A 24,201-nucleotide genomic window follows, 5' to 3' on the forward strand; every position below is an offset into this window, starting at 1 on the left:
GTCGGATAAATAAATACCAAGTAGATAAATATATTTTCATAACGAAAAGATTAAAAAAAAAGAAGACCCCCTTAAAATTAATTAAGCTAAGGTCCCCCATAAATTTAGATCCAGCACTGTCCAACTTTACCAAAGAGGAGAAACGTGAGGTCGAATCGTTTAAGTACATTTAAATGCATGCTTGTAACGGGCCGCATTTTATTTTAAAATGTAATTACAATAATTCTTCCTTATTTTCGTCGAATTTCCGACACGCACCGTTCATGCCGAACGACACTGCCCGAAGCTGTTCGATATTTTCGATCGTGTGTGTACGTGACACCTGTCCACATGGAAATTGATAAGTACTCGCATCTCATTGTGCAACGGTGAGAAACGCGAAAGCTCGTCGACGAAGCAAATTTTTCGCCTCAACGAACGAAGGTCGAATAGCTTTTATCAGCGTCATCGTTTTATCGAACTGTACGCTCGTCTCTTAGGCAAATTTTCTGTAATCTTTGGTTAACCACGTCGCATTTATTTTCGATAAAGTCAATTCAGTGATTATCTGATAAAAACAATCAATTTTGATAGAGTTTCCCTCATTTCTGCGTTTTATTTCAATTAGTCATTATTCTGATACTTCTTCCATTATGGAATCACTTTTCTTCTTGTATTAATTGGCTTTAATTAGTTGCTTCATTAATTTTATTGCAATATAATTAAATTTTCTCGTTTAACTTTTCATTCCAACGAACGAGTAACCATGATGCTCCCATGTATTTCCTCCCTTTTTTAATTTTTCATTTATCTAAAAATAATTCATTATCCTTAGCGATACGTTAGCAATTTTAGAAGAAGAAAATTACGCGAAATGGTCGTTTCGTTTCACGTAATAATAGAAAATTCATCAGTTTTTCGTCTCGGTGTCTCCACGTACCCTTTCGTCAGGTAGAGCGTTGTTATCTCAGTGTTGCTTAAGATTTATCAGTATAACAGCGATAATAAGCACGCAGCCATGGCCAAGTACGTGGTATCAGAGTAAACGTGGTCTTTGTATCGACGCAAAGAACCAAATTACAGCAAAGCACAGCCTCCCCGTGTCTGCGATCAGTTCGAGCAGGGATTATGCTTCCAATACAGGACCGTGTTCGATGATTGACTCGACTATATCGCGAGTATCGGATCGGTGGCATCAGTACGCACGCGTACGTCGGCGTCGGCGTCGGCGTCGCGTCGTGGCAGCGAGCCCGTTGGTGGCAGTTTCGCGGGCGCGTTTTATCAGTCGACGCGAGTCGAAGTGAGCCGCGCGGCGTGTCCCAGATTTTCAGCGGCGCGCACAGCCGACCTGGCAGCTGGCCGTCGATCGTTCGCCGATCCTAGATCGGTTCATCCTCAGAACGGTTTCGCGGTTGAACGGGCGCGGATCGATCGGCTGCTAGTCCGCGTCCTCGAACATCTTTCCAGATACCTGGAACGCGTACGCCGCGTGCCTGCAGCTGCATTCGAATCCAGATCACCTGTGATTGCACCTGTGTACGAGGCGCCGGCTCCTCTCTGATCCAGCACAAGTGTTTCGTGACCGAGCTCGTTCAGCGATGTCGATTGTCGTCGAACACACGAGGACTGCGAAGGTAAACGACCAAAAATCACTGTGGATCTTGGATCGACGATTTTACTTGGGTTCCTATGGCAATATTACGAAAATTAGAGATGGGGAAAAGGAAATTTGTTAGTCTTTAGCTATTAGGAATTTTAATCAGGGAAAATTACATTTACATATTAGATTTTAGAAATTTGGAATTTCAGTTGAGAAAATATTTATTGGATTTTTTGTAATGGAGACGAACGAGACGTTATTTATTTGAAATTTCTTGAGTTTACTAGTACCAATATTAAAGAATGAAGGAAATTTTTAGTAATGGAGACAGGTTGAAAGTTGACGTCGTTGTGGCGATCCACGTGGATTCTCTCACTCAATCTATGCGCTCTGTGGGCCTACGGTTATTTCTACGAGGTTCAACTGTAATCAGTGGATTGAATATCCTGTAAGTGTGTTAATGTGCTCGATTAGCTACGAGTAATTTTTTAAACAAATTTCTTTTATACTTATTTTACTATAGCCACATAAATTTCAAGCTATTAGCCATTACTAATTTCACTAATTCTTCGATATTGGTGCTAATAGACACAACAACTGAATAAAAAGTGGTAATATTTACGAACATTTCCATGCACATAGTTTTTTGGTAAATGGAATTTGACTAAATTGTCAGGATAAAACAGAAATTGATTTTTCTTTTTTCACGTGTCACTGCCTCCATTGGCACATAGGTACATGATAGTAATTATCTGAAAAAGAGTATGTCAAGTTTAATAATTTGTATTCATTACGAGTTCTCCATGCATCAACGGATTGAAAGTAGGTGATTATCTGAATGGGTCAGAGGGAGAGAGAGTGGGTACAGGTACGTATGTAAAATATTAAGAATTTCAACAAAATAAAAATGAACTGCTTGCTCAATTCCTCGAGTACAGTTATCGAGTAAAATTAAGAAAACACGATTTTCACGCACACATACACACACGGCTTCGTCGTGCGAGTCTTCTTCCGCGTTTTCAGTCAGAGTGTGGAGAATGGGGCCGTATCGTGAGAAAAAGCACGCGAAGGAACAACGATGAATCACCGATGCACGTCTCGTTTTCTTCCGAGCTTGTGCATCATCCAGACCACTCTGCCGGTTTATTAACGCTCGCGTTAATTAATTAAGGGACCCGTTGCGCGTTAACCTGCAATTAAAAAAATAAGAGGTACACCGTGGCCGATTAATCTGAGCAAACACGAGCGAGAACGGTTGAAATTCCAACGATGCAAAACTCGAGTCGTTGCGGCTCGTTCGTGACACGGGCATAATAGCTTCCGGTCAGACAGCCATCTACCGCGGCTTCCGGTATCGCTGTCACCCTCTCGTGGGCCCGAAACGAAAATGGTATCGCTCTCTTTCTCGACTATCTCTTTCTCGACTATTGAAGCACAGCCTTTTTCTCATTCTACATGAAATACACAAATGATACGGATATCGATCATTGCACATAACGAAAACTTGGAGATGAAAAAGATTATATAAACTTGTTGCCGTCATCGATATCAAATCTTGCTCCAATTAATGAACAAAAATGTAAATATTAATGTTTCCATTAATGTTTCGATCGATGTCAAAGATTACCAGCGGATTTGTCGTCGAAAGTCGGTGTCCGATATCTCGCGAGGTAACGGACATCACGGAAAACCGTAATAACGAGCAGTGACTGTCTATTGCTCCGTTTCATTCTCGAACGATACCGTTATCACAGATGCTGCATCTTTTTCTACTCACCTCGTAGATCAAGTAACGCAATTAGTCGTTAAGTCTTGATGGTTTCATCCAGTATCTTGCGTGTTTCGTGTCGTGGAAGAATTAGTTCGTATAGAAGCACCCGGTACGTGGACACGCGCGTTAAAGGTTCTACTATTGTACGCGGGTGTAATTGGACGACAGGTGTACGAGCGCAGCGAGTATACAAGGTGCTTCAAAATACACCTCGCCCAGCTGGGCTGTCGATGGGGATTTAAACTTTCCACATCCATACTCCATTTTAACCCTGATTCGTTGCTGTTTTATCGATTTAAGGATATATAATAGCATTAGTGATCGTTCTTTTTTTTTATATATATTTCATTGTATATGTATATTATTGTTATTTGTATTCGTACGAATGTTTCTCTTTGTATCGGAATTTTTTGCGACATGATGTCAACCGGAAGGTAAATAGTGCTCGTTTCCGAAACGGTAATCGCGCAGGGGGCTTCAACGACGGGAGTAGGAACAACAGAAAGCCCACACCTGACCAACGGACGGAATACATTAATGAATCCCTTTTCACCTGACTGTCGGTCACCTGACACTCATTTCCTGCGCGCTCGTAGCCAAGCCCCCCGTGCGCATTTAGGATCCTGCATAACATCGCGTTTTACGCGCATTCCGGCATACGTTTCGTTCGATTAAATCTGCGTGCACGCGATCAAAAGCGACAGATTCGCTTCGACGGCTCATCGGTTAGCATCTCTTTTATTTCATGTTCGAACATGTTCGATGGGAGGCGAACAGTTCTTTTTTTAAATGTTTGTGAGTGAGATAGTAGTCACATTCTGCAATTCGAATTGTATTCCCTGAGAATTATCGATTACCAAATGCAATCCCATCACATCCCATTCTACATTCCTCCTTCCAACTTATAATTTTATCACAATGGCTAATCTTTAATTAAATTACATTTTACTTTAACTTTATTTTGGAGGTGGAGCACTCGTAACGAAACGGTCGTGGAAGTCAGCCAGACGGAAAGAGAGCGAAGGAAACGATCGATTTTGAGCGCAAGGTGCAACACGTGCTCCGCGACAGCTGTTTTCCGGTTTAAGCCGAGACGTTAAGCCCGTTTTTAATTCCGCGGCTGAACGCGTTTCGGGATGCAACGATGATGATAATGACGGCCACGAGGGGTGGAAGCCTCCCCCTTTATCCGTTGCACGACCCTAAATTGCTTGGTCGCTCGTTTCGCTCGCTGGGCCTTGAAATAGACGCATAAATAAGGGGAATTATTTCGCGCTTTATTTGACGCGAGTGTTTTTTCCTGTTGCATATCTACGCGACCATCGCGATACGAATATATGGAAATATGTTAATAGAAACTGGACAGGAATACAGGTGTGCAATCGAGAGTAGAGAATGCGTATGCAGGATGTACTTGATTTCAACCCGTTCGTTACCAATTACGAGATGTCTGATCTGTATGAAAACGCATTAAATTTGCCTGGCAGTGAATAAAGAAACTTTATTCAAACGATTCCGTAATTTTTTATCTTCTTTGATATGAAATAGCCAAGTTGGTATTTGTATCTTCACTTTTCTTCTTTTACGATTTTTTTAGTTTAACTATTATTCAAAGGCATCGAAGAAACCTTTTATTTATTTTCATTTTTCTACTTTTACTTAAAACTCATATTTGTAGATGGTGGTTTGCGCTCGGAATTTGATTTGCATTTAGAATCCAAAGAATGTTGTATACAATTCTCTGCTAGATTAAGCGATCTAAGTGATAACAATGGTTGCGTGTTTTAAGGTACGCGAAAACAGGGAGAAGAACAAATTGGCATAAAGGACTGATTTTCGAGTGCTGAAAGGATTTGAGAATCATTATGGAGGACGAAGACTTTGGCTTTAGGAAGAGGGGTGAAGGTGTTACGAAGAATGCCAATGACACAGGGAGGAGCGAAGAGAATAGTGAACATAAGGTTCGTAATGACATAGAAACTAATCTCTGAAATCAATCACAAACAATTATCATATAATATTACTCATTTATTCCTATACATGAATTCAACAAAATTGTATGTACAGACACATATTGTAACATAAAAATTCTGTCTCTAAATTTACGACGCAGTATTTTCTTTGATTTGAGAAGGATGCCTTCTAAAACATTTGAAAGCCACCAATGTACGATTGTTATTGTCAATGGAAAAATAATTAGAGAGAGAGAGAGAGAAAGAGAGGAAATGGTGGTAGAAAGATGTTCGAACAGCGTGAAGAATGGTCGGACCGCCTGCTGGAAGAGTGACAAAGAAATTTTGAAATTTGTTAGGCGAGGGAAATCGTGGTTGGGTCTGGATCGGTGATGACAGCGCCGTTATCCGGGGCGACCGAGGCCGGAAATGCCGTCCCTGAGCGGCCAGCGACCGCCTCTTCGTCCTCTCCGGCTTCCTCAGTCGTCTCGAACCCGCCGAACATACCGAACGTGGTCGAGTATCACCTGAAAGTGAAACCTGGACAAGCGCAGAGAGCCTGCCGGTTAGATAACACTCCAGTGAGTACCAAACGACGCTCCAAACTACCTGGATACATCCAACGATCATTTAATTGTTTATCAGTTCATCGAACGAGCATATACTTTCAAATAACCGATGATAATTCTATCGATGCTGATCGATGCTGATCAATCTCGCTGATTCGTTCGAAATCCGTTGTCCGTTCGTAAATAAAATTAGTTGTGTTGGTCGTTGAACGCGGCATGCTTGGTGCAAGTTTGTTACGCTTAAATATAAACGTTTACCGCTTTTCACGCAGACGAGTCAAGGAACAGAGGAGATGAAGAAAGATAAGAGCCCCGTGTCCTCCAGCGACAAAAAGAAGGAGCTCGTGTCGAAGCTGTCCCGCCTGTCCATCGACAATAACGTCTTCGAGAGATCGACGGATCTGCCGCAGGTGTTTCAGGTATATTTTTTCGGCGTGTTTACCTTTTACCTGTTCCCGTGATCGAGCACGCTTCGGCTTCGAAGGTCGAGGCAGATCTCCGCGACAATAGCGCCAGAAAACCGCCTAATTTCGTGACGGAACGCGGTACGGTTTGCGCGTCTGTGTCTATTCTCCTTTCCAACGCAACGGTCGGGGGAACAAATCCTACTCGTTCCGTTTCGAAAGTCTCAGAGCGCGCACGGTACGGGCCCCAAGGTCTCGGTATAGGTTTAATTACTACCTGAGCGTAGCTGCGCGTGGGAGACTAAAGGGGGACCCCTTTTCAGGTGAAATATCTAGGCTCTCATGATGCCAGGGGCCTCTGGGGCATCAAGCACACGCGGAGACCAGTCGATAACATGGTGGCCGCAGCCAAGGCCTTGTCGACAAACACGATGCTACCTCTGATCAAGCTGATCGTCTCTCAGGACGGCGTCGCCCTGCTCCCACTCGAGAAGAGGAAGCAGGATCCCTATTTCGCCAAGATGTACGCCATAGAGACGATCTCGTACGGTGTTCAGGATCTCGTCTATACAAGGGTGTTCTCCATGATCGTGGTTCGCGAGACGGAGAACTTTAGGCGGGTCTCGCCTTTCGAGTGCCACGGGTTCGTTTGCGAGTCGAAGCATCACGCGAGACAGCTCACCTACGCCCTGGCCACGGCCTTCGAGATCTACTCGAGGACCGTGAAGGCTCAGGACAAGATGGCAGAGATGGCTGGAAAGAACGCCAAGAAGAGGTTCGCCATCGATCTCAGGAGCCCTGAGGAGATGGAGGCTGATCTGGCGGCCGATTCGGAGGCCTAGATCAGTTGCATCTCTCAGAATTGTGGTCAGAGGGAAATTAGAGAGGGAACGGGATACGCTGGGAGGGTACTTTGAGGACAACACAGGGTACAGTTTGTTGAAGACAGTTCACTGTGCAGGCTGACACTTGGCTGTTTCTTTTGGTATTCCTGATTTTCAGATATATTTCAGCTGAAAAATTTCATGGCTCCAGTGAGTGGATATGGTATGGAGAAAGTTTCTTTGTAATTGGCATCGTTACACGATCAGTTTCAAGTGTTCGAATCAATTTTTCATTATAAATATATGAACGATATTATATATTTATAATGAAACATCTATTTTAAAAAATCAAACCTATCATTTAATTTAGACAATCTTCTTTGATAGGCATAGAGAGTACGAATACTTTTGGGATATACTTATAATGTACATATAAAGAACTGACTTGAAAAAGAAGCTTCTGTTCGTACTATGTTCACCTAGAGTCAAAGTATCTTGGGAGTATTCATCGACTCCATTGCGTCAACAGAAGATTGTTAAGGAGAAAGTATTAATTAATATCGTCCCTTCGTTCGTCACGAAAGACCAAACGATCAGGATATTCGGTAGGGACGCGATTCAAGGGTCACTTGCATTTTCGACGACTTGTAAATAGAAGCCTCACCTGTACATAGTAATATAAATAGTATATTTTCCGAAATAAACGTGGAATCGTTTCGACGTTGATTAATATTCACGTAGTGGTCGTTGTTCGCTACTTGCTCGAGTGTAATTTCAGGCCAGTTACTGTTAGGAGACGAGACGATTTTGATGAGTATGTACTTAATTCGAGGTTCAAACGTATACTACATACATAATATATAGAACTCCGTTTTTGAGAAGGCTCGTTGCGATACTGTTTGTGGGCACGAAAGTTGGTGCAATTGTTGGTTGTGTTAATTATTTTATCGTCGCCGGTGTTTACGTGCGGGGGAATAAGCGTCGTTTATTCCACGACATAATGGCTAGTTATCCAAAGATACCGAATAGAAGAAAAGAACTGAAAATCGCCCGGCTCGTCTCGGTGATCTTTTCGATTCCATAAAAATACGATATCATCCGAATTAAGAAAAAAAAAAAAAATGATTGGATTTATTTCTAGCCCGTTTGCGTGTGCGTGTGTGTGTTTTTATCTTCATCTCCTATGCATATATCTTTCGATGTACAGTAGCTTCCATTACGCTGGTAAATTATATCCTAATTAATGATTTAATTTATTCTCGACTTATCGTTAAGTTACCGAACCAATATCGACACATATCAATTGTAAATAAACGATCGAGAGGAACATTGTCAGCAGTGTATACTTCTCGATGCGGTGTTAGCTATAAATATCACTTTGTTTAGTTGTTAAGTCACTTGTTCGCTTCTCGTTCAATCTATCGAACCTCAGCACCGACGTTTCCCCCTTTGTTCTAGGCTCGGGACATTTGTGTAACTACATTTGTGTATTATTTTTTTCCGCGCGACAGACGACTGCTTGATTATTATTAGTCATCGCCAGTATTAGCGAGCTGTATCGGTACCTATGTACAATAAATTTTTTACGGATACTTGAACCTCTTTATTGCGACGCTTCGTTCAGCTTGGGATTTTCAACATTTTTCCAAGTTACATATTTATTATATTGCACACTTTTTACACGTGTCGTGGACAGTTATTGTCGACGCACAGTTTCCGATTGATACTTAAATACTAAATGACAGAAACGGGCATGATCTTCGTTGGAATAATTAAAAGTATCTAGTAGAGGATTTAGATTTTTAACGAGCTAAATAAAGGAAGTTTTAGTTTATCTTTGTTGCGGATAAATATATTTGTTGTATGAACCGCGACAATTCTTTTGCTTATCTTTATCTTAGAATCAAATTTTTTACCTCCATATGTGGCTGTACTAATTCACTCGAATTTATTCCCTATCTAATAAATATAATTGAAACCTGTTTGAAAATAAAAAATCGTTATTAATCGGTTTCTCTAATAAGAAATTCGACGACTCTCGATCTAAATGATGCCCATCAATGCTAGACGAGCTCGTTCCTCGTTCGATCGTGTTTCAGCCAAGTCTATTCAGACACGGGTCGATTTCCATGCGCACACAACAGTCACTGTATCAATTAAAATTTGCGTATCTCGTCGAGCGTCGTTACTGACGTCGCGACGACTTCTTTCTATTCAAAATCCTCGAGGTTCTAGTGGGTGGCCTGTTCGAGATCGGCTCCACGGCATTCGACTCCTTCGTGGCCTGTTCCGTGTCGTTTTCTTCCTCTTCCACTTCCTTGCCGATCGCTTCGTTCAAATTGTAAAAACTCTCGGATTCCTCGCAAGGTATCGAGTTCTCGGTTCGCGTGCAAACGAATGTGGCCTGATGAAATTAACGAATCAAATTTATTATAGTTTTTGCGTTATATTCGAGGAACTCAAGATCGTTTGTCCCTTGCAAGCATTCTTTTAAATTCAACAAGTACGTTGGATTTTTCACTGCAGGATGCATTTCATTGGTCACTTATTTGAATTATTCGATAGTAATGATAATGACTGTTGAGTTGATCGTGTCTGACGATTACACGTGTCTTGTTTATTTTCATTATTCAGAAGTGATTACTGATTATTCACACTTTGGTAACTACACCGAGATGTTTATGTAAATTTATATTTCTTTAGATATAGATAAAGAAATTAAATTTTAATGGAACTGTCTTTTATCTTTTAAATAATCTAACGCGTATTTTATTGTTGATACTTTATATAATCGATGAAAAAGGTTATTCGCGATCGAGTTCGAGTCATAATAAACAACAACAAACAAGAATTAAGTAAAATTCGCGGCACGTCGAAGGATTGGAAAATTACTTGAAAAGTATATGAAAATTCCTTACCTGATTGAAGACTGTCTCGGAAGGGCAAATGAAGCTCCACCTGGTCGCGCCCCTAGCCTGCGGCATGCAGACATGGAAGACCTGGCAGTCGTTGTCCATGTCTGCGTAGTATCCGTAAATCCTGTCCTGGCAGGAGAAATTATCCACGATGTTCTCCCGGATGAGCGTCGCGTTGTTGGGCAGCTCCAAGCCTCCAGTCTTGTTCTGAGAAATTTTATGAATATTTTCAAAAATTCTCCCAGTATCGTGGTAATTTCCCAGCAAGTTTCACGCAAACCTTGAATTCCGGAATCGGTCTTTTAGACTTTTGTTGCTGAGGAAGCGTCGAAACGATGGCAAACACGCCCACCAGCGATACAATGGTATGTATTCGTCGAATCATGGCGGAATCGAATGCAATCTATTCCTAGACGAACTCGAGAGACTTCTCGTCGAATCCTGTTCACAGTTTCCGATAACAGACTCCAATGGGGATTTTACAGGTGTATCGAGCTCCGTCTTCGAGGATCCTGAGGAGACTGATGATTCGACCCGCGGAAGGGTGTTATATAGTGACCTGCGCGTAAGGATCTTGAATATTGTATGAATGGCCGATTCGTGGTAGGCAGAAATTAGTAATTTCATCACGTTTGGTCTGCCAATGACCATCCAGACGTCCACATCATCCTCGAAGGCCCGATGCAAATTTCTCCGATTCTGATGTGCTGAAAGATAGGCTAAATTCCTTCGCCCTGCTGCGCGTAGTTCGATTAGTAGATTTCCCCAGATGCTCTAGTTCCTTTGATAATTGGAGGGATGGGGTGCCGAAGCAACGGATGGGTTCGATAGGTTAAAGTCGAGGATTTGTTCTTGAATCGAGACAAAGAGGCATTAATATGCCCTTAGGAGTTTCGCGAGTCGCACAGACGTCCTTCCGTCGATGGAAGAATATTCCTGAAAGGAATCGGATGCGGCGTACTCTCTCTATGAATAACCCGAAGACGTGCTCGGTCTCCAAGGTCGGATGCAAATGGCGATAGAATCGAAATTACCCCCCTCCTTTTTCGTACCATGAAAAGCCATGTCACGAAAGATCGAAATTCGTTAGCTGATTAAGAAAAAGCTGAACGTAGCGGTCGCGATGAAATTCTCTAAATGAACGGGCGGAAGGATAATTTCAGCGTCTCTTCTCACGAATTCCGATTATTTGGGTGGTGACACGGTGGTCTCGTTGGCTGCGGTCCAATGGGAGCTACGAAAAAAGGTTTCGGACGTCGAAAACCGAGGGCAAAGCCGGGAGACCGCCTCGTCTTCGCTAAGGTCGCACCGCGGTGACCGACGTTTCTTCGGGATGTGAATACTTAACAGTTTTCAGTGGTGGTCCCCACCGCGGTTACGAAACCCCTGCCCGTTTCTGGTCATTGACCATGAGGCTCACGAAAAATCCTGATCGTGATATACTCGGCCGTCTCTCCTCGTGTGCGTGATCAATCATCTTTTGCGGATCTGTTTGATTCCCCCAATTATGCCAGGGTTTAGGCTGCATCGAACGAACGCTTGAGTTCCGGATAGGATTAATGAAATTTTCAGTATAAAATATCGAGAGACTTGTAGAGATTGTAGAGAATTTCTCACACAAGTAATCAAAAATGAAATTGGATCATTATTCAACATTCAACAAAACAATAATTCAATAATTCATTTGCATAATCTCTATAGTAATTAAACCTACTCATCCCCATCAATCGAACCCTCTTTAAAACCCATTTAAAATTGCATAATAAACTAAGTACCAAACATTTGAATCGAGACAAATATTCTATCGTTCAATAAATATATTTTAGTCCGTTGTGCACTGCCTACCTCTTCCAACAGGATTTTCCTCGGGGTAGTTTCGCGAGGGAAGAAAGAAGAGAAAGACGTGGGAATCGGCACACGAATCACCACTGTTTATCTTTCGATCGCATTCATGGCAAGGTGAACAGCCCGAAAGTATCGGCGCTCGTTGGCGATTCCAGCCACATTTCTCTTCTCGCGTCAACAAGGAATACAAAAGGGAACGCTTCGGGCTGGTCCACGCTCCGCGGAAAAAGAAGGTCGCAGGTTGATTCGGCGCTGAGTTTCGCGGCGGCGGCAGCGGCGGCGGCGGCGGCGCGATCATGCTTCTTATTCACCGTCGATAAATCGACGGTCTGCGATTCGCGTTGAATGCTTAAAGGGTTACACACTGAACAATCCAAAGATTTGAGAGAAGACTTGGGCATTACTTTGGTTGAATCGTAATGAAATGTATTTCAGACCTGATAATCTCGTCAGAAAAGGGAATTTTGGGAATTCTTGGTATACTATCAAAATATTATAATTTATTGCTTGTACGTTTCTTACAGGTGTTATTAAAAAAGAAGTAATAATAAATTAAGGTAATTTGGCAGGTAAGGAGCGCGAGAAAACGTACGACAGCAGGTACTCAAGGTGGACTTTGGTACGAGGCAAAGAATCTCAATCGTGGTGATACGATGTTTCCGCTGATATTAACGCGCTGGCTGGTAACATAAATAACAAACAAACAAACAAATAAATAGTACAACATAAATATAAAAAGTTACACGCGGTCGCGTATACGTATACTCGTGTTCGATTCGTGACGAAATAATCGAGAATTGTCGCTTCAGTAATTCTCAACAATTAACTAGAAACCTGAGCACGGAGAGAATGATCGCAGCGACAGTTGGGGATAGCTCCATTTTCGCTGTTATTATTTTCTTTCGTCGATCGAACTCTTTTCTTTAGGCTCTTTCCTTCGATTGCCCTAATCTTTGGGCGCGTAGCTGGAATAAGCTAAATTCTGTGGAGATTCGTTTCCTGATGATCGACCCCAGTAGTTTTGCTCATGGTCGTCGTGATCGTAGTGGTGCTGGTGCTGAGCGTGCTCGTAGTAGATGACTTTGGATGGATGGGACTTCTTCAGGTCTATCCAGAACCTGGCTGCGTTGATGACCAAGCCGAGGATTGCGATCGCGAAGAACTTGAGCTGGAAGTGGGTGGAGATCAGCTGGAGCAGCAGACTGAGCTTGGCCTTGAACAGCATCGCCAGACCCAACAGCTTCTGCAGCTGCTTCTTCTTTTTCTTGCCCTTGTTCCTACGTCCTTCCTCTGCAATCATAATTTCATGGGATATTTAACTTGCGTGAAATTTCAAGACAAGCTTAACGCGACAAATTAAGTCATTATAAATTCAGTCAAGTTATTATAAATATAAAAAGTTATGACTATACCAAGAGTTTTAACACGTAAATTAAAGTTTATTGAAAAAGTGGAGTTTTTCGATTTCTGCAGCCAGAACGGCTCATTTCGGTGTACATTCCAATTAATTTGGGCCAGTTCCTTACATTTACAAATAAATTTTCTTGTTATGGTCTAAGTAAAAAATTTTGAAGCCCCTTAAGCCCATGTAAATTCCGGGACCGTTTTTCGCGTCGAAGCGAGGCTAAGCGGGAGTAGGAGAATGATGAAGACACCGTTACAACGTCGAAGACGCTCTTGAAACCCGTGGCACCGATTTTCCCTGCCGCCCTTCCTCGACCCATGCGCACATTAATGCGTGAATCGACACAGAAACCAGGGAACCAGTCGTCTCGTTTGCTTACCACGAACTCACTCTCTACGGTCGGCTTGATGGTCACGATTCGTATCGCTACAAATTGTCTATGAGATCCCGTGCGTGTAATAAAGGCGTTTACGACGTTCATTCACGCGCTTTCATTCGTTTCTTCATTCGATACTCGCGTTAGTCGATGCTAATTCCTCGCTCTGCATGCCTAATCACTAATCAGACGAATCGGTCTACATAGAGCGTTTCAGCTAGTTTCATCCTTTTTAACGATTTTTCGATATAATTTTAAACAAGTATTGGCAAAAATGTACATGTACTTATAAATTTTAACGACAGTTATTCGCTTCGTTGACATTTATAGCAATATAAGCTTCTACTATTAGAACTATTATTCTCCTCGTAGCGTTGTAAGGTGGAAGACCTTCGTCGATGAACTCTGTATCGAACAGGACCAACCGCACGTCTCGGATCGAGCAATCGAATCGGCTTTTGGGATGTCCCAGTCGCGTGACCCAGAAACCTCCTGTGGGTCCCGGAATTTCTTTCATGCCGGCTTTCTTAAAAATGAGTCACGATTTTCATCGCGATACCAGAACAGAGACGAGTAAACGAAGAGCGTTTCGACGCTTCGAAGCGACGCCGACGTATCTCGAAGGAACGCGAGTCCTGCGTAATACGTCTGCCAAATTGTTCAATTTTCTGGCGTCTTGCGCGAAAAGATAACGACGATAACGAGCCCTGGGTACCGTTAGCGTGGGTTTACTTGGCTCGTCCCATTAGACTGTGCGCAAACTGAGAGAACGCGGTGACATGTTGGATGTTGCATTTCAAGCGATCGCCAATGACCTAAAGACACGTATTCGCTTGGTCGCCAAGTGCTCGTTTTCTATAATCATTCCCATGTTAATTGTCTTTCTTCGAACAAGCGTTAACTTTCTTTCAACACCTTCTATGAACGTTAGACACGCCGCGCCGCGACCGTTTACCCAGTTTATAACGACATCCGATCGTGCGTTTCGAGCTGGTCGACTTTGTATTCTTCGCGTAATCTAATTTGAAATTACGATCTATGTAGATGTGTTACTTGAAGCGACAAGTGATGTCTTTGTGCTTCCCTTTAATGCACTTCGATCTTGTTCCACTGTGTTTTTCCCGTACTAATTTATTTCGTTAACAAACTCCTGTATGACAGCGACATAATTATCACTAAAGATCCAAATATTACAATATACGTTATAATAGTTCTTTCTTTTACATCATTTCTCGTTTCTCAATGAGAAATGGTCAGTAATATTAATTTCGCAATGTAGGTCAAACACGTGGCTCGAAATTATTTGTAGGCAGAAAAAGAGATTCAAATATGGACAACTATTTATTTGGAACTTTTATTTTTAAAATTCTCGATGCTAAATGCACAAATTTCAGGTGAATTATTTTGTCTTACAATTAGTGGTGTGGGAACAATATTATTTGATTTAGAATAAGACAACATTCTTCAAGCTTTCACATTTCTAAAATTAATATTCAGGATAGCTATGGCATTCATTAAATTAAAATAATAAAAACACCATGTTGAAGATTAATACTAGCATATTAATTGTAAATTCTCTTTTACATGTTATTAGTTTTAATCCCACACCCTCTAATATTACTCTAATATTATCCCTGCATTACCATTTACCAATTCTCTTATCAGAAACGAATAAAAGCTTGGAAAGAGTTACTCTTTTGCTAGTAAATAATTACGGCCAATTGCATTTATGGTTCTCTTCGATTTAACACTATGTTTAACTATGACACGAGAAGGAAAGGAATACTGTGCTTCCAACAAAATAAAGAAAACGAAAAAGAAAAAGAAAAAGAAAAAGAAAAAGAAAAAGAAAAAAAGCAGATACACCTTACACATGAATGACATGAATGGGTTCCCTCCCCTACTCGGAATTTCTGATAGTAACTTACCTTCGCCGCTCTGTTCCTCGAGATCGTCGGCCCTTGCTGGGTTCTGCATGTCGTCAACAATCTCGGCCACAAAGTTGCCAGCCTGCTCGATGACCGCGCTCATCGGCGTCTCGCTCTTCTCCCCGGTCACCTGCATCTCGATCCGATCGATGTCTCTGGCGAGCCTCGTTCTCAAGCATCCCATCGCGTTGTCCTCGAGCACACACTCCAGGACACTCCCGTCCTCCTGTTTCCTCTCGAACGATTCACCCTGGACGTACAGGGCGAGTCCTACCACCAGACAGACGGACACTATCCTCATGATTGCTGTCGTGAATTCGAAAATGGACACTGTTCACCACCGCGATATATGCACCCACGGGCCTCCTGATCTCCACCCTTGCTCGTTATTTTCTTTAATTCGCGCTCGACCTTCCGCTTTTTATATCCTTGGACCGCGTGTCACGGGCGCCAAGTGGTTGTGGAAGGCGCGTGGTCGAACATATATGAGAGTCTAACCCCTTCCTTCTGGACTTCCGCCAATCAACCTGGTCCTGTTTCGAGTGAGAACCGACCGGCATCCCCCCACCGCCGGTATTTCGTGGGCACACATCGTTCCAACTTCGAACCCAGCGGCGCCAACGTCTGGGTCTCCTCGAGGAATTCTGGACACCCAATTCTGGGGCCCACTCGATCGCTAGTTTTTCGTTTAGACGTCAAGCAGCCCGGAATTACCCTTCGAGCATACATAAGGCTATCGATTCTTTAATTAGTATGTTGCGAATGTTCACTGGACAAATTCATTAACTCCATCGCAGTCGCATAAAAATTCCAACAATACCGACGATTACTTCTTGGCTATTCTTTCTTATTAATTTTATATTTATTTGAATTTTAAAAAATAATGTACATTATTTCGTCGCGTTTCTCAACTTTTTCTTTCATGGAGTTAATCGATTTGTGCAATGATGGGCGGAAATGAAGATACTCTTGAAATTTTATATAATTTTCTATTTGTGTACATTCTCATTGATTTTACCATGTTTTTATTTGCTATAACCGCATAAACATTCGCAGCCTGATTATTAGCAGCATTTTGCACGTGTGGTTGATCGTTGAATATTAATTTGTATACACATACATGTATACTTTGTTTAAATTACATTTTATAGAAGTGCTATAGATAATAGCCACAAAAATACATTATCAACTAATCGATCTTTCATTATTTCTCCAAATAAAGATACCAATCCGAATTGTACAACCAAAATAAGATCCTCGTTGAACGAATAACTGTTCAATCGAATCAAGATTGCGCACAAATCCGTATACATAGTTTCGACTCGTCATTTATTATTCAAACAAAACTCCACTTATCTCTGCTTTGCATACGTTAATTGCCATTCCGCTGAAATCGTTACGCGTGCCGAAAATCCGATTCTTCTCGTGGGAATGCACTTTTTATACCGCTTCTTCGGATAAAGAATCGAAGAAAAGAAAGAAAATAATGGATTTAGGATTGCGCTAGTGTAACTTGGCACGCGTGTGAGTCACGTATGTGGACCCACGACAGAAATTCCGTTTGAAACTATGGCGGGATGCTAATACAACCTAATTCCGACCATTTTTATCGTTATTTAAAGAACGAAGAGACACGGAAACGTAGTGAAATCGTTGCTTTCGAAACGCGCCATGGGATCAAGAATGACGCGCATTTTTTATTCGGCTTCGTCGCGCTGCGTTTAATTTTCTTTTCATTTTCGATAAAGTGATGAACGTGAGAAATGTGAAATTGATCAGACCGATACATGTAAAATCGTCAAGCGAAATGTAATACAATCTGTTTTATTATGGATGTAAATCAAATAGTTCAAAACTGGTTCAATTATAAATTAGATCTCTTGCTAACACTGACAACGCTAATTTATAACTAGTTGCTACAGGATTTGCTACGAGTCTTTCACACCACTGTTTACACATTCGTCGAGCCTTTTAGTAATCGTATAAGCGAGTGTAAAACGTCGCGCGCACACGCGACAATTACAAATGGTCTTTTGCATAGAGTAATTACCAATACGTAAATTGTGTGGACAGCAATTTCGAAGTTGTTGTGACAGTTGTTTTGTTAGGCAGAGACACGCGAGTCGGAGCGCCTTTAACAGGCGGAACGCCTTTATTATGGTAATCGAAAAGAGCAGAATTCACGTAATGCCAGAGCAGAGGTGCGTGATGTTTATTCGGCCATACAAAACCAAGTTGAAAAGAACAATTCTTGGTCTTTCAGATTTATATTATATTAAACCTGTTTCTTCGTTACATACTTCATATTTCAAGAATTATGTAATCTAAGTTAAAATATTTTTCTGAGACTCTCAATTTAATTAAAAAGAAATACATTTTCTTATCTTTAGAAACATCGAAATTTGATCCTGAAATAGATCATTTTTATTTTAAATGACGTTATTTTGTCAGTTTTCATTTTTTTGTTCGTAAATATAGATATAGAGCGTCAAGTTTTCCATAAATTTCAATAATTCACATATAATTAGAAACTTTGGGATATTTTTAGAGGTGCGATAGTACATGCAGTGAAAGCGGTTTATCGCGGTGCGCTTCACAGCGTCCTAATACCACTGTCCAATGATATTCTAGCTATAAAAATTCTAAAATATTTGGATAACGTAAAAAGCTATGTGGCTAATTCGAGGAAGTTCTGGTTTATACTTTCTCTCGAAAAAAATTCTCAAAGATGGCCTATTTTTCGGAACGGTGCGATGCCGTCGCCGACGCGAGAAGACCACATAATTAGCATGCCGTAATGTTACCTTGAAACTAATGACTGGTGAAACTAGATTATTTGCAGAACGGGTTTCACACGTTGGTCATGGTTTGACGTTAGAAAGACCAATTCCAAAGAATTTGTCACCAGCAGTGAACTAGATTGCTCGAGCGTCGTTAAATCAAACAAATCCATGTGTTGGCATCAATTTCCAATACGGGAAGAAATTAATCAGACACATAAATAGATAATACTTGATATTTATTTTAATGTAGGCGTCGAATTAATCAAGTTTATGTGTTTATATTATACCAAGGTTTCTGGTACAAAAGATGATTTCTTACGACCAATACCAAAGAAAAGAGTATCCCTTGAGACGTAGGTCCTCCGCCGGCGCTCGCGCCCGCGCCGTCCCATTGCCGCTGGGAACGAACGATACATTAGGTTGATGACCAAACTCGTTCGACAGATACTTGACCCTCGTGTCGACGCCATTTTCACTCTCTGCTCGATAACTACCATCCTTTTTCCCATCCCTGTATCCATCTTCCTGGTGCTCGTGGGACGTAATGGTATAGTTGAATCGATAATAAATATCGTTCCCACGAAGAGAATCGATCATTTTCGATTGTTTCGTGTTTGGATCAGCTGCAGGTTTATTTGAAGACTTCTCTGCTGTGTTCACTGTGTTCACGATTCCATCTGGCAAACTTTTTCCTCTTCTTTCGTTAGACGACTCGTTGGGAGTCTCAGGTATTTTATTTCTTTCTTGAACCGATTTATTTGGAGAAATTGCTCCACCTGTGAAAATAATTATGTATATATACAGTGTGATACTTGGAGACGATCGTCATGAATTTTACTTCATCCCAAGCCTTAATCCTCAATAATAATTTATTATTACGTATAACTTGTTACCAGGTTTCGTCACTTCGCTCAGCTTAGGACTGAATTTTGTCTTAAAAGCAATCGGTGTGTCAGTTGGAGCAGCTGGCGTGGTATCATTAATCTTGTCTTGTTTTATAGGAATAGTGCAACTGCCACAAGCCTTTGCCACAGCTTCCACGAGCTTCTTCGCAGCTTCTGGTCGGTCTTTGAATATCTCCAGAGCATCCTTTACTTGTGAACATAAATTTAATTAACGTTCGACCAAACGATCTCTCGATCGTATAGTAATAAATACCAGACGATTATTACAAGTTCAATAGGTTGGAGACTTACGACTGGCTATCTTTCTGTTTTTCATCCTGGTGATAATAAAATCATCATTTTTGTCTGTGGCGTATCCGGTTTCGTGATACACTCCATCCGCGGTTATGAATCCAAACTCTCCAGTGATGATCCCGTTAGCGTCTTGTTAAAATACTCAAAAAGCTCGAATTACCCATAATTTTTCGAATTAGCCATACTACATATTTCAAATTTTGCATTTGATTGGCAATACTATGAACCGACACTGAATGTTAAATAAGTGAAAAGACAAATTTATAGAAATGAAAACGCATCAGTAAGTTGTTGACATTTACTATATTATATAAATGTTGTAGTCGAGACCGAGACTATTGTCTTATACTTAAAAACAAATTATTCTACTTGGTCAGTTTCTAGGGAAGAGTCTCCCTGGACTAACATTTTCAATGTTTCAACTTGCACAACTTTTACGTACCTTTTTTCTCGTATCTGTGCTGAAAGTCCACGATGTTGAACGAAAATTCGTACGGCCTGGTCTCGTTGCTCGTTTCCTCTGCCACCACGAAATTCCTCCACACAATGTAACAAAGAACGCACAGAACAGCAAAGTCCATCTTCCAGAATGGTTGCGACGTCGCGTCGTTTAGATTCAGATTACTCCCACGATGATCCTCGCGGTAAAGAATGTCATTCGGAGGTTGTTGCAACTTGAAGATCGCAGAACTGAATGGTGACGATCGAGAGTTGATGTAACCGAACGGAGAAAAATCTTTTCCCCGTCGAAAGATGGAAATGAGGATTCTCGTGGAGAAGAGGAAAACGCGACACTTGTCTTTCTTGTGTTTCGTATCATTGAATACATCTACAATATCAAACGATCGTACAGTCGCAACATTTTCTAGTGCATGTATAAAATATACAAAACTGCATATATTTTGAAAGACATGAATTTTATTTATTTAACCTTTTCTATCTCGCAAACAAACCAAATACCATGTAATAAGAATAATAATGCATAATTTCATCATAGCAATATTCTTATTAGAGGCATCGTGGCCTAGAGATTTTTCTCTTTAAAGTGAAAGAGTCGAGATAAATCGCTGAGAATTGAAAGGCTTGTAGGTAATCTAACAGAAGAATCAATGTTTCTAATGTCAGCATAGTATTCCTCGTACTGGACGTCCGCAGTTTCTTCAAAGGAAACGACGAGTCTCGGTGAAGGGACGATTAGGATTCAAGAAGTAATCGATGCTATTTCTATCTTGAAATCCAAAGGGGAATATTACTATTATTCCCAACGCTCAATGAATACACTCCGATATTTTTGATAGCCGCGATTCGACACTCGAGGAAATTTGAAACGCGATAATAGATTTCAGAAAAGAGTCGAATTCTTTCACGTCGACTAAAGTTCCAGGCATACAAAGATTAGACCTGGTTCGATTGCCGATTTGCCACGTATGCGTCGTGCATCGTGCATTTTGTAGTTTAGAAAACGGTATAGCGTTACGACTCGGTATGGCGACGAGTGTCGATACAGGATCGATGACGGTGGCATACTAACGATACAATGTTCAAACGGAAGGTGGGTTTCTGGCACGTATACGCACCGCGAATATCGAGGCCTTGAGGAAATAAATTTGACATTGACAGGACTCTCTTTACGTGCTACAAGTACACGATCCGTGTACGTTATCGACGCCGACGGTTCACGGGTAGCTTGTAGGTTTGTTGCCGCTTGTCGCGTCCTTAGGAAAGCAGAACAATTTTCTTGGAATAATTAGCGGTGAAACATTACGATTTTTCTTTGTTTGCGATACAGGCTATTAATTTCTGAAATTGCTATTTGTGTAATTTACGTAGAGAATATTCCAAATCTGGCAGGTATTTCAAATTGTTTAACTGTGATCAATTATATTTTCTTTATTATGAACGGTGATTACCTTATTATAAATGAATAAATTTTCTTTATTATAAGTAGCTATTACGAAGGACATTACCGTCTATATCCTCCTATATTGTAATATCCTCCTAACTACAAGAGGTAACACACGATAGTTGGATTTTGGGATAGGAAAAGAAATGGTAATATTAGGAATTTCGTTTCACTCTGTCGCATCGTAATCGATCAGGATTATAATACAAATTTCGATTTCGACGTTGAATTAAACGGCAGAGAAAAGGGAAACCCAGCATGTCGTCGGAATGGATCGCCACCGAATCTGGACCGAAATCCCGTTACTTGGGCCCGAACTAGGTCACTAAATATCACGCCATTGGTTCTTTACCGGTCACTTCCTCTAGAACCGATTATTAATCGAATAATCGATCGAGCGTCGAATGGTTACGCGGAGATTGCATAATGGTCTTTGTTGATTGCACACTTTTATGCGAGTGTTCTAAATTGTGCAAAATTAAGCTAAATTGCTTTCTCCCTTATCGGCTAATCATTTCACGGTCTATTTCCTATTACAGACACGCAATTTCTTGCAAGAAGAGTATCGAAAGAGTACGCATTATAAATATCAGTATTTTTTTAATTAGGGAGATTAAGTACGGTTTAATTGATCCATTTCATACTTGTTTTTTTTTTCAAACAAATCATGCAATTTTTACTAGTTTGGTTTCAGGAACGTTTCAGTTGTATTTCGATCCCTGTAAACTTTTGTTTGCATTAAAAAGAAAAACCATAATAGCAATTTATATTAAAAGTAATCCACATAATATAACTTATGTAATATAAGTTTATATCACAATTATTATTGCTCGTGACTCCTTAACAACATGCCTCCCAACCAGCCCTCGTCGTCGTCTTCCGGTTGATGATAACTGTTATAGTAATGATCGTGGTATTCGGGTTTATGGACCACTACCACTTCTTGTCGTTGCGAATTCTTGAATATGTTGAAGAGTACCATGAGCAACGCAAGCTTTCCCACAACGATACTTCGCAGCAAACTGAATTTTATGGATGCCAATGTGGCTGGTAGCGACATTAACTGAAAAATAAATTTTATATTTTATATTTTATATTCGACTATTACTCTCAGACGAGATTAAAATCCGAATTTATTTTCTAATATCGATACACTTTCCCAAAGTTCCCTCGGAAACGATACTTATTCTCGAATTTCAAAAACGAATACAGAGATGGAAAATATTTATCATCGATACAAACCTGCATCATTACGGGCACCATCATCAACGCCATTCCAATCTTCTTTAGAGTGCCCTTTTTCAATTTCAATCTGCCGTTGTTCCTTGTCTGCTCTACTTCGTTTCCTAAAAACGAGAATTATGAGTGCACTGCATCCATTCTGGAACCAATTGATATTTCACGGTGCCACGTACCCTTAAACAGTGTGGACATTCTTATCACGATGCTCGTTTCGTCATTCGCGACGCACACCGTCACTCCGCGACAAATATTAAACTGTAGAGTCTCGTTTAATCCCTCCGAGTCCTTTTTCTCCTCGGCTCGAGCGAATCTGACGAACGCAATCGCGAAACAGATCCACCAGAATGTTGCTTCCGCTCCATTCATAGCTTCGTAAGTGGCGGGCGACTTAGAAATCCACTTTCCAAAAGGCGAAATAAAACTGATAAAATCGATTCTATGAGAGTCCAGACTCACGTATCGGATTTCTACAACTATAAAGTATTCATTACATACTTCCTTTCCCGCTTCTTTATATTATTTTATTTAATAATTAAATTAAAGATTTTATGTATTTATGAATCTTAATTATAACGTGCCAATATTATTATATTTATTTTATTTATTAGGTGAAACAAGCCTCGAAGATCTAGAGCAAAGAATACAAGTATTTTCTTATTATTAGCTGATCTTACTTTATCCCGTATGGATCATTTTTATATGTCAAACGTGAACGTGTAATTATTTTCAAATCTACTCGATAACATAAATATTAAATTACAATTTGCATGTTTTGCATGTTTCTTATTAGCTACGTCATTATAAGTGCATGGAATCCTCGGGTTGACCTTCTAATTTACACATGTTCAGGGTAAACACGTGGTAAACAGTTCAAGGGATGATTCTACAGATGAAAATACAGAAGAAAATCAAGTCCTGTTCTCTTACCTGTAGATACCCATTCGCCTTAATCTCCGAACCGTCACTCGTAGAATAAAAATCGTTCGATAGTATAATTGTTGCTCGATATTTTCGAAGGTAATCACAGCCCACTTCCAAGCAGCGTATTTGTTGCATTTTTCTTGGCCGTTCGTTTAATACCGCTCGTTATTGGAGCACAAACGAGTGCCTCGCCCCGTTACCCACTCACTCGCAATCCCATTCGTAATTCTACGGTATTTGTCGGCAACTTTTTCCTCACTTCCAGAGACGCTGTCAGATCAGCTCTCGGAGCAAACACATGTTTTTCATTTCGACACTCGTCTGACACTCGAGCTTCGCATACAGTCGATAGAACAGTGAATAATTTTTTCCTCCAGGTGAATCGTAATCGACTAGGGAGACGCGTGCATGCATCAGATAGGCGAGGAGGCTACTGGCTGTGATCTGCCGAGCGGAGAACAGACATTTTCCTTTTTCGCTCTACGCTTACCCCACTAGAGCCAGGAAACTGGGTCTGTGCAGCCTGCTGATGCACTCCTGTCATAAAAGGTGCAATGTGTGCGCGCTGCCGGCGGTGGTCGCTAA

General features: G+C 41.0%; 5 protein-coding genes across 5 annotated transcripts; 1 reads left to right on the plus strand and 4 right to left on the minus strand.

Moving 5' to 3' along the window:
* The first annotated feature begins 1,298 nt into the window (after positions 1 to 1,298).
* Positions 1,299 to 8,691, plus strand: LOC128880993 (uncharacterized). Its single transcript, XM_054131618.1, has 5 exons — positions 1,299 to 1,613; positions 5,140 to 5,311; positions 5,662 to 5,883; positions 6,144 to 6,290; positions 6,599 to 8,691. The coding sequence occupies exons 2-5, from the start codon at positions 5,216 to 5,218 to the stop codon at positions 7,115 to 7,117; spliced, it is 984 nt and encodes a 327-aa protein (XP_053987593.1). The 5' UTR covers positions 1,299 to 1,613; positions 5,140 to 5,215; the 3' UTR covers positions 7,118 to 8,691.
* A 146-nt stretch (positions 8,692 to 8,837) lies between these two features.
* On the minus strand, positions 8,838 to 11,350 carry LOC128880994 (U-scoloptoxin(01)-Er1a-like). Its single transcript, XM_054131619.1, has 3 exons — positions 10,295 to 11,350; positions 10,018 to 10,221; positions 8,838 to 9,503 (listed from the first exon to the last, which is right to left on the minus strand). Exons 1-3 carry the CDS (start codon positions 10,397 to 10,399, stop codon positions 9,285 to 9,287), a joined length of 528 nt encoding a protein of 175 aa, XP_053987594.1. The 5' UTR covers positions 10,400 to 11,350; the 3' UTR covers positions 8,838 to 9,284.
* Positions 11,351 to 12,431: 1,081 nt separating this feature from the next.
* Positions 12,432 to 16,197, minus strand: LOC128880842 (uncharacterized). Its single transcript, XM_054131331.1, has 2 exons — positions 15,569 to 16,197; positions 12,432 to 13,149 (listed from the first exon to the last, which is right to left on the minus strand). The coding sequence occupies exons 1-2, from the start codon at positions 15,867 to 15,869 to the stop codon at positions 12,806 to 12,808; spliced, it is 645 nt and encodes a 214-aa protein (XP_053987306.1). The 5' UTR covers positions 15,870 to 16,197; the 3' UTR covers positions 12,432 to 12,805.
* A 2,406-nt stretch (positions 16,198 to 18,603) lies between these two features.
* Positions 18,604 to 21,036, minus strand: LOC128880980 (protein lethal(3)malignant blood neoplasm 1). The gene is made up of 5 exons (XM_054131601.1): positions 20,693 to 21,036; positions 19,993 to 20,379; positions 19,548 to 19,679; positions 19,245 to 19,445; positions 18,604 to 19,127 (listed from the first exon to the last, which is right to left on the minus strand). The coding sequence occupies exons 2-5, from the start codon at positions 20,129 to 20,131 to the stop codon at positions 18,667 to 18,669; spliced, it is 933 nt and encodes a 310-aa protein (XP_053987576.1). The 5' UTR covers positions 20,132 to 20,379; positions 20,693 to 21,036; the 3' UTR covers positions 18,604 to 18,666.
* A 476-nt stretch (positions 21,037 to 21,512) lies between these two features.
* Positions 21,513 to 24,068, minus strand: LOC128880852 (uncharacterized). Its single transcript, XM_054131353.1, has 4 exons — positions 23,623 to 24,068; positions 22,869 to 23,168; positions 22,696 to 22,799; positions 21,513 to 22,516 (listed from the first exon to the last, which is right to left on the minus strand). The coding sequence occupies exons 2-4, from the start codon at positions 23,059 to 23,061 to the stop codon at positions 22,277 to 22,279; spliced, it is 537 nt and encodes a 178-aa protein (XP_053987328.1). The 5' UTR covers positions 23,062 to 23,168; positions 23,623 to 24,068; the 3' UTR covers positions 21,513 to 22,276.
* Positions 24,069 to 24,201: the final 133 nt, after the last annotated feature.

The sequence above is a fragment of the Hylaeus volcanicus genome, chromosome 8 (assembly GCF_026283585.1).
Source record: "Hylaeus volcanicus isolate JK05 chromosome 8, UHH_iyHylVolc1.0_haploid, whole genome shotgun sequence".
Classification (NCBI taxonomy): domain Eukaryota; kingdom Metazoa; phylum Arthropoda; class Insecta; order Hymenoptera; family Colletidae; genus Hylaeus; species Hylaeus volcanicus.

Bases quoted from the DNA above. Each gene is read 5' to 3' on its own strand.
- LOC128880852 (XM_054131353.1), bottom strand. From the start codon at position 23,061: ATGAATGGAGCGGAAGCAACATTCTGGTGGATCTGTTTCGCGATTGCG. The intron at 22,800-22,868 runs GTACGTGGCACC...TCTCGTTTTTAG, and splicing joins AATGTCCACACTGTTTAAGG to GAAACGAAGTAGAGCAGACA. The intron at 22,517-22,695 runs GTTTGTATCGAT...TTTATTTTTCAG, and splicing joins TGGTGCCCGTAATGATGCAG to TTAATGTCGCTACCAGCCAC.
- LOC128880993 (XM_054131618.1), top strand. From the start codon at position 5,216: ATGGAGGACGAAGACTTTGGCTTTAGGAAGAGGGGTGAAGGTGTTACG. The intron at 5,884-6,143 runs GTGAGTACCAAA...CTTTTCACGCAG, and splicing joins GCCGGTTAGATAACACTCCA to ACGAGTCAAGGAACAGAGGA. The intron at 6,291-6,598 runs GTATATTTTTTC...ACCCCTTTTCAG, and splicing joins ATCTGCCGCAGGTGTTTCAG to GTGAAATATCTAGGCTCTCA.
- LOC128880980 (XM_054131601.1), bottom strand. From the start codon at position 20,131: ATGGACTTTGCTGTTCTGTGCGTTCTTTGTTACATTGTGTGGAGGAAT. The intron at 19,446-19,547 runs GTAAGTCTCCAA...TATGTTCACAAG, and splicing joins AAACAGAAAGATAGCCAGTC to TAAAGGATGCTCTGGAGATA. The intron at 19,128-19,244 runs GTAACAAGTTAT...TTATTTTCACAG, and splicing joins GAGCGAAGTGACGAAACCTG to GTGGAGCAATTTCTCCAAAT.
- LOC128880842 (XM_054131331.1), bottom strand. From the start codon at position 15,869: ATGAGGATAGTGTCCGTCTGTCTGGTGGTAGGACTCGCCCTGTACGTC. The intron at 13,150-15,568 runs GTAAGTTACTAT...TTATGATTGCAG, and splicing joins CGAGGAACAGAGCGGCGAAG to AGGAAGGACGTAGGAACAAG.
- LOC128880994 (XM_054131619.1), bottom strand. From the start codon at position 10,399: ATGATTCGACGAATACATACCATTGTATCGCTGGTGGGCGTGTTTGCC. The intron at 10,222-10,294 runs GTTTGCGTGAAA...AAAATTTCTCAG, and splicing joins GACCGATTCCGGAATTCAAG to AACAAGACTGGAGGCTTGGA. The intron at 9,504-10,017 runs GTAAGGAATTTT...TAATTTCATCAG, and splicing joins CCGAGACAGTCTTCAATCAG to GCCACATTCGTTTGCACGCG.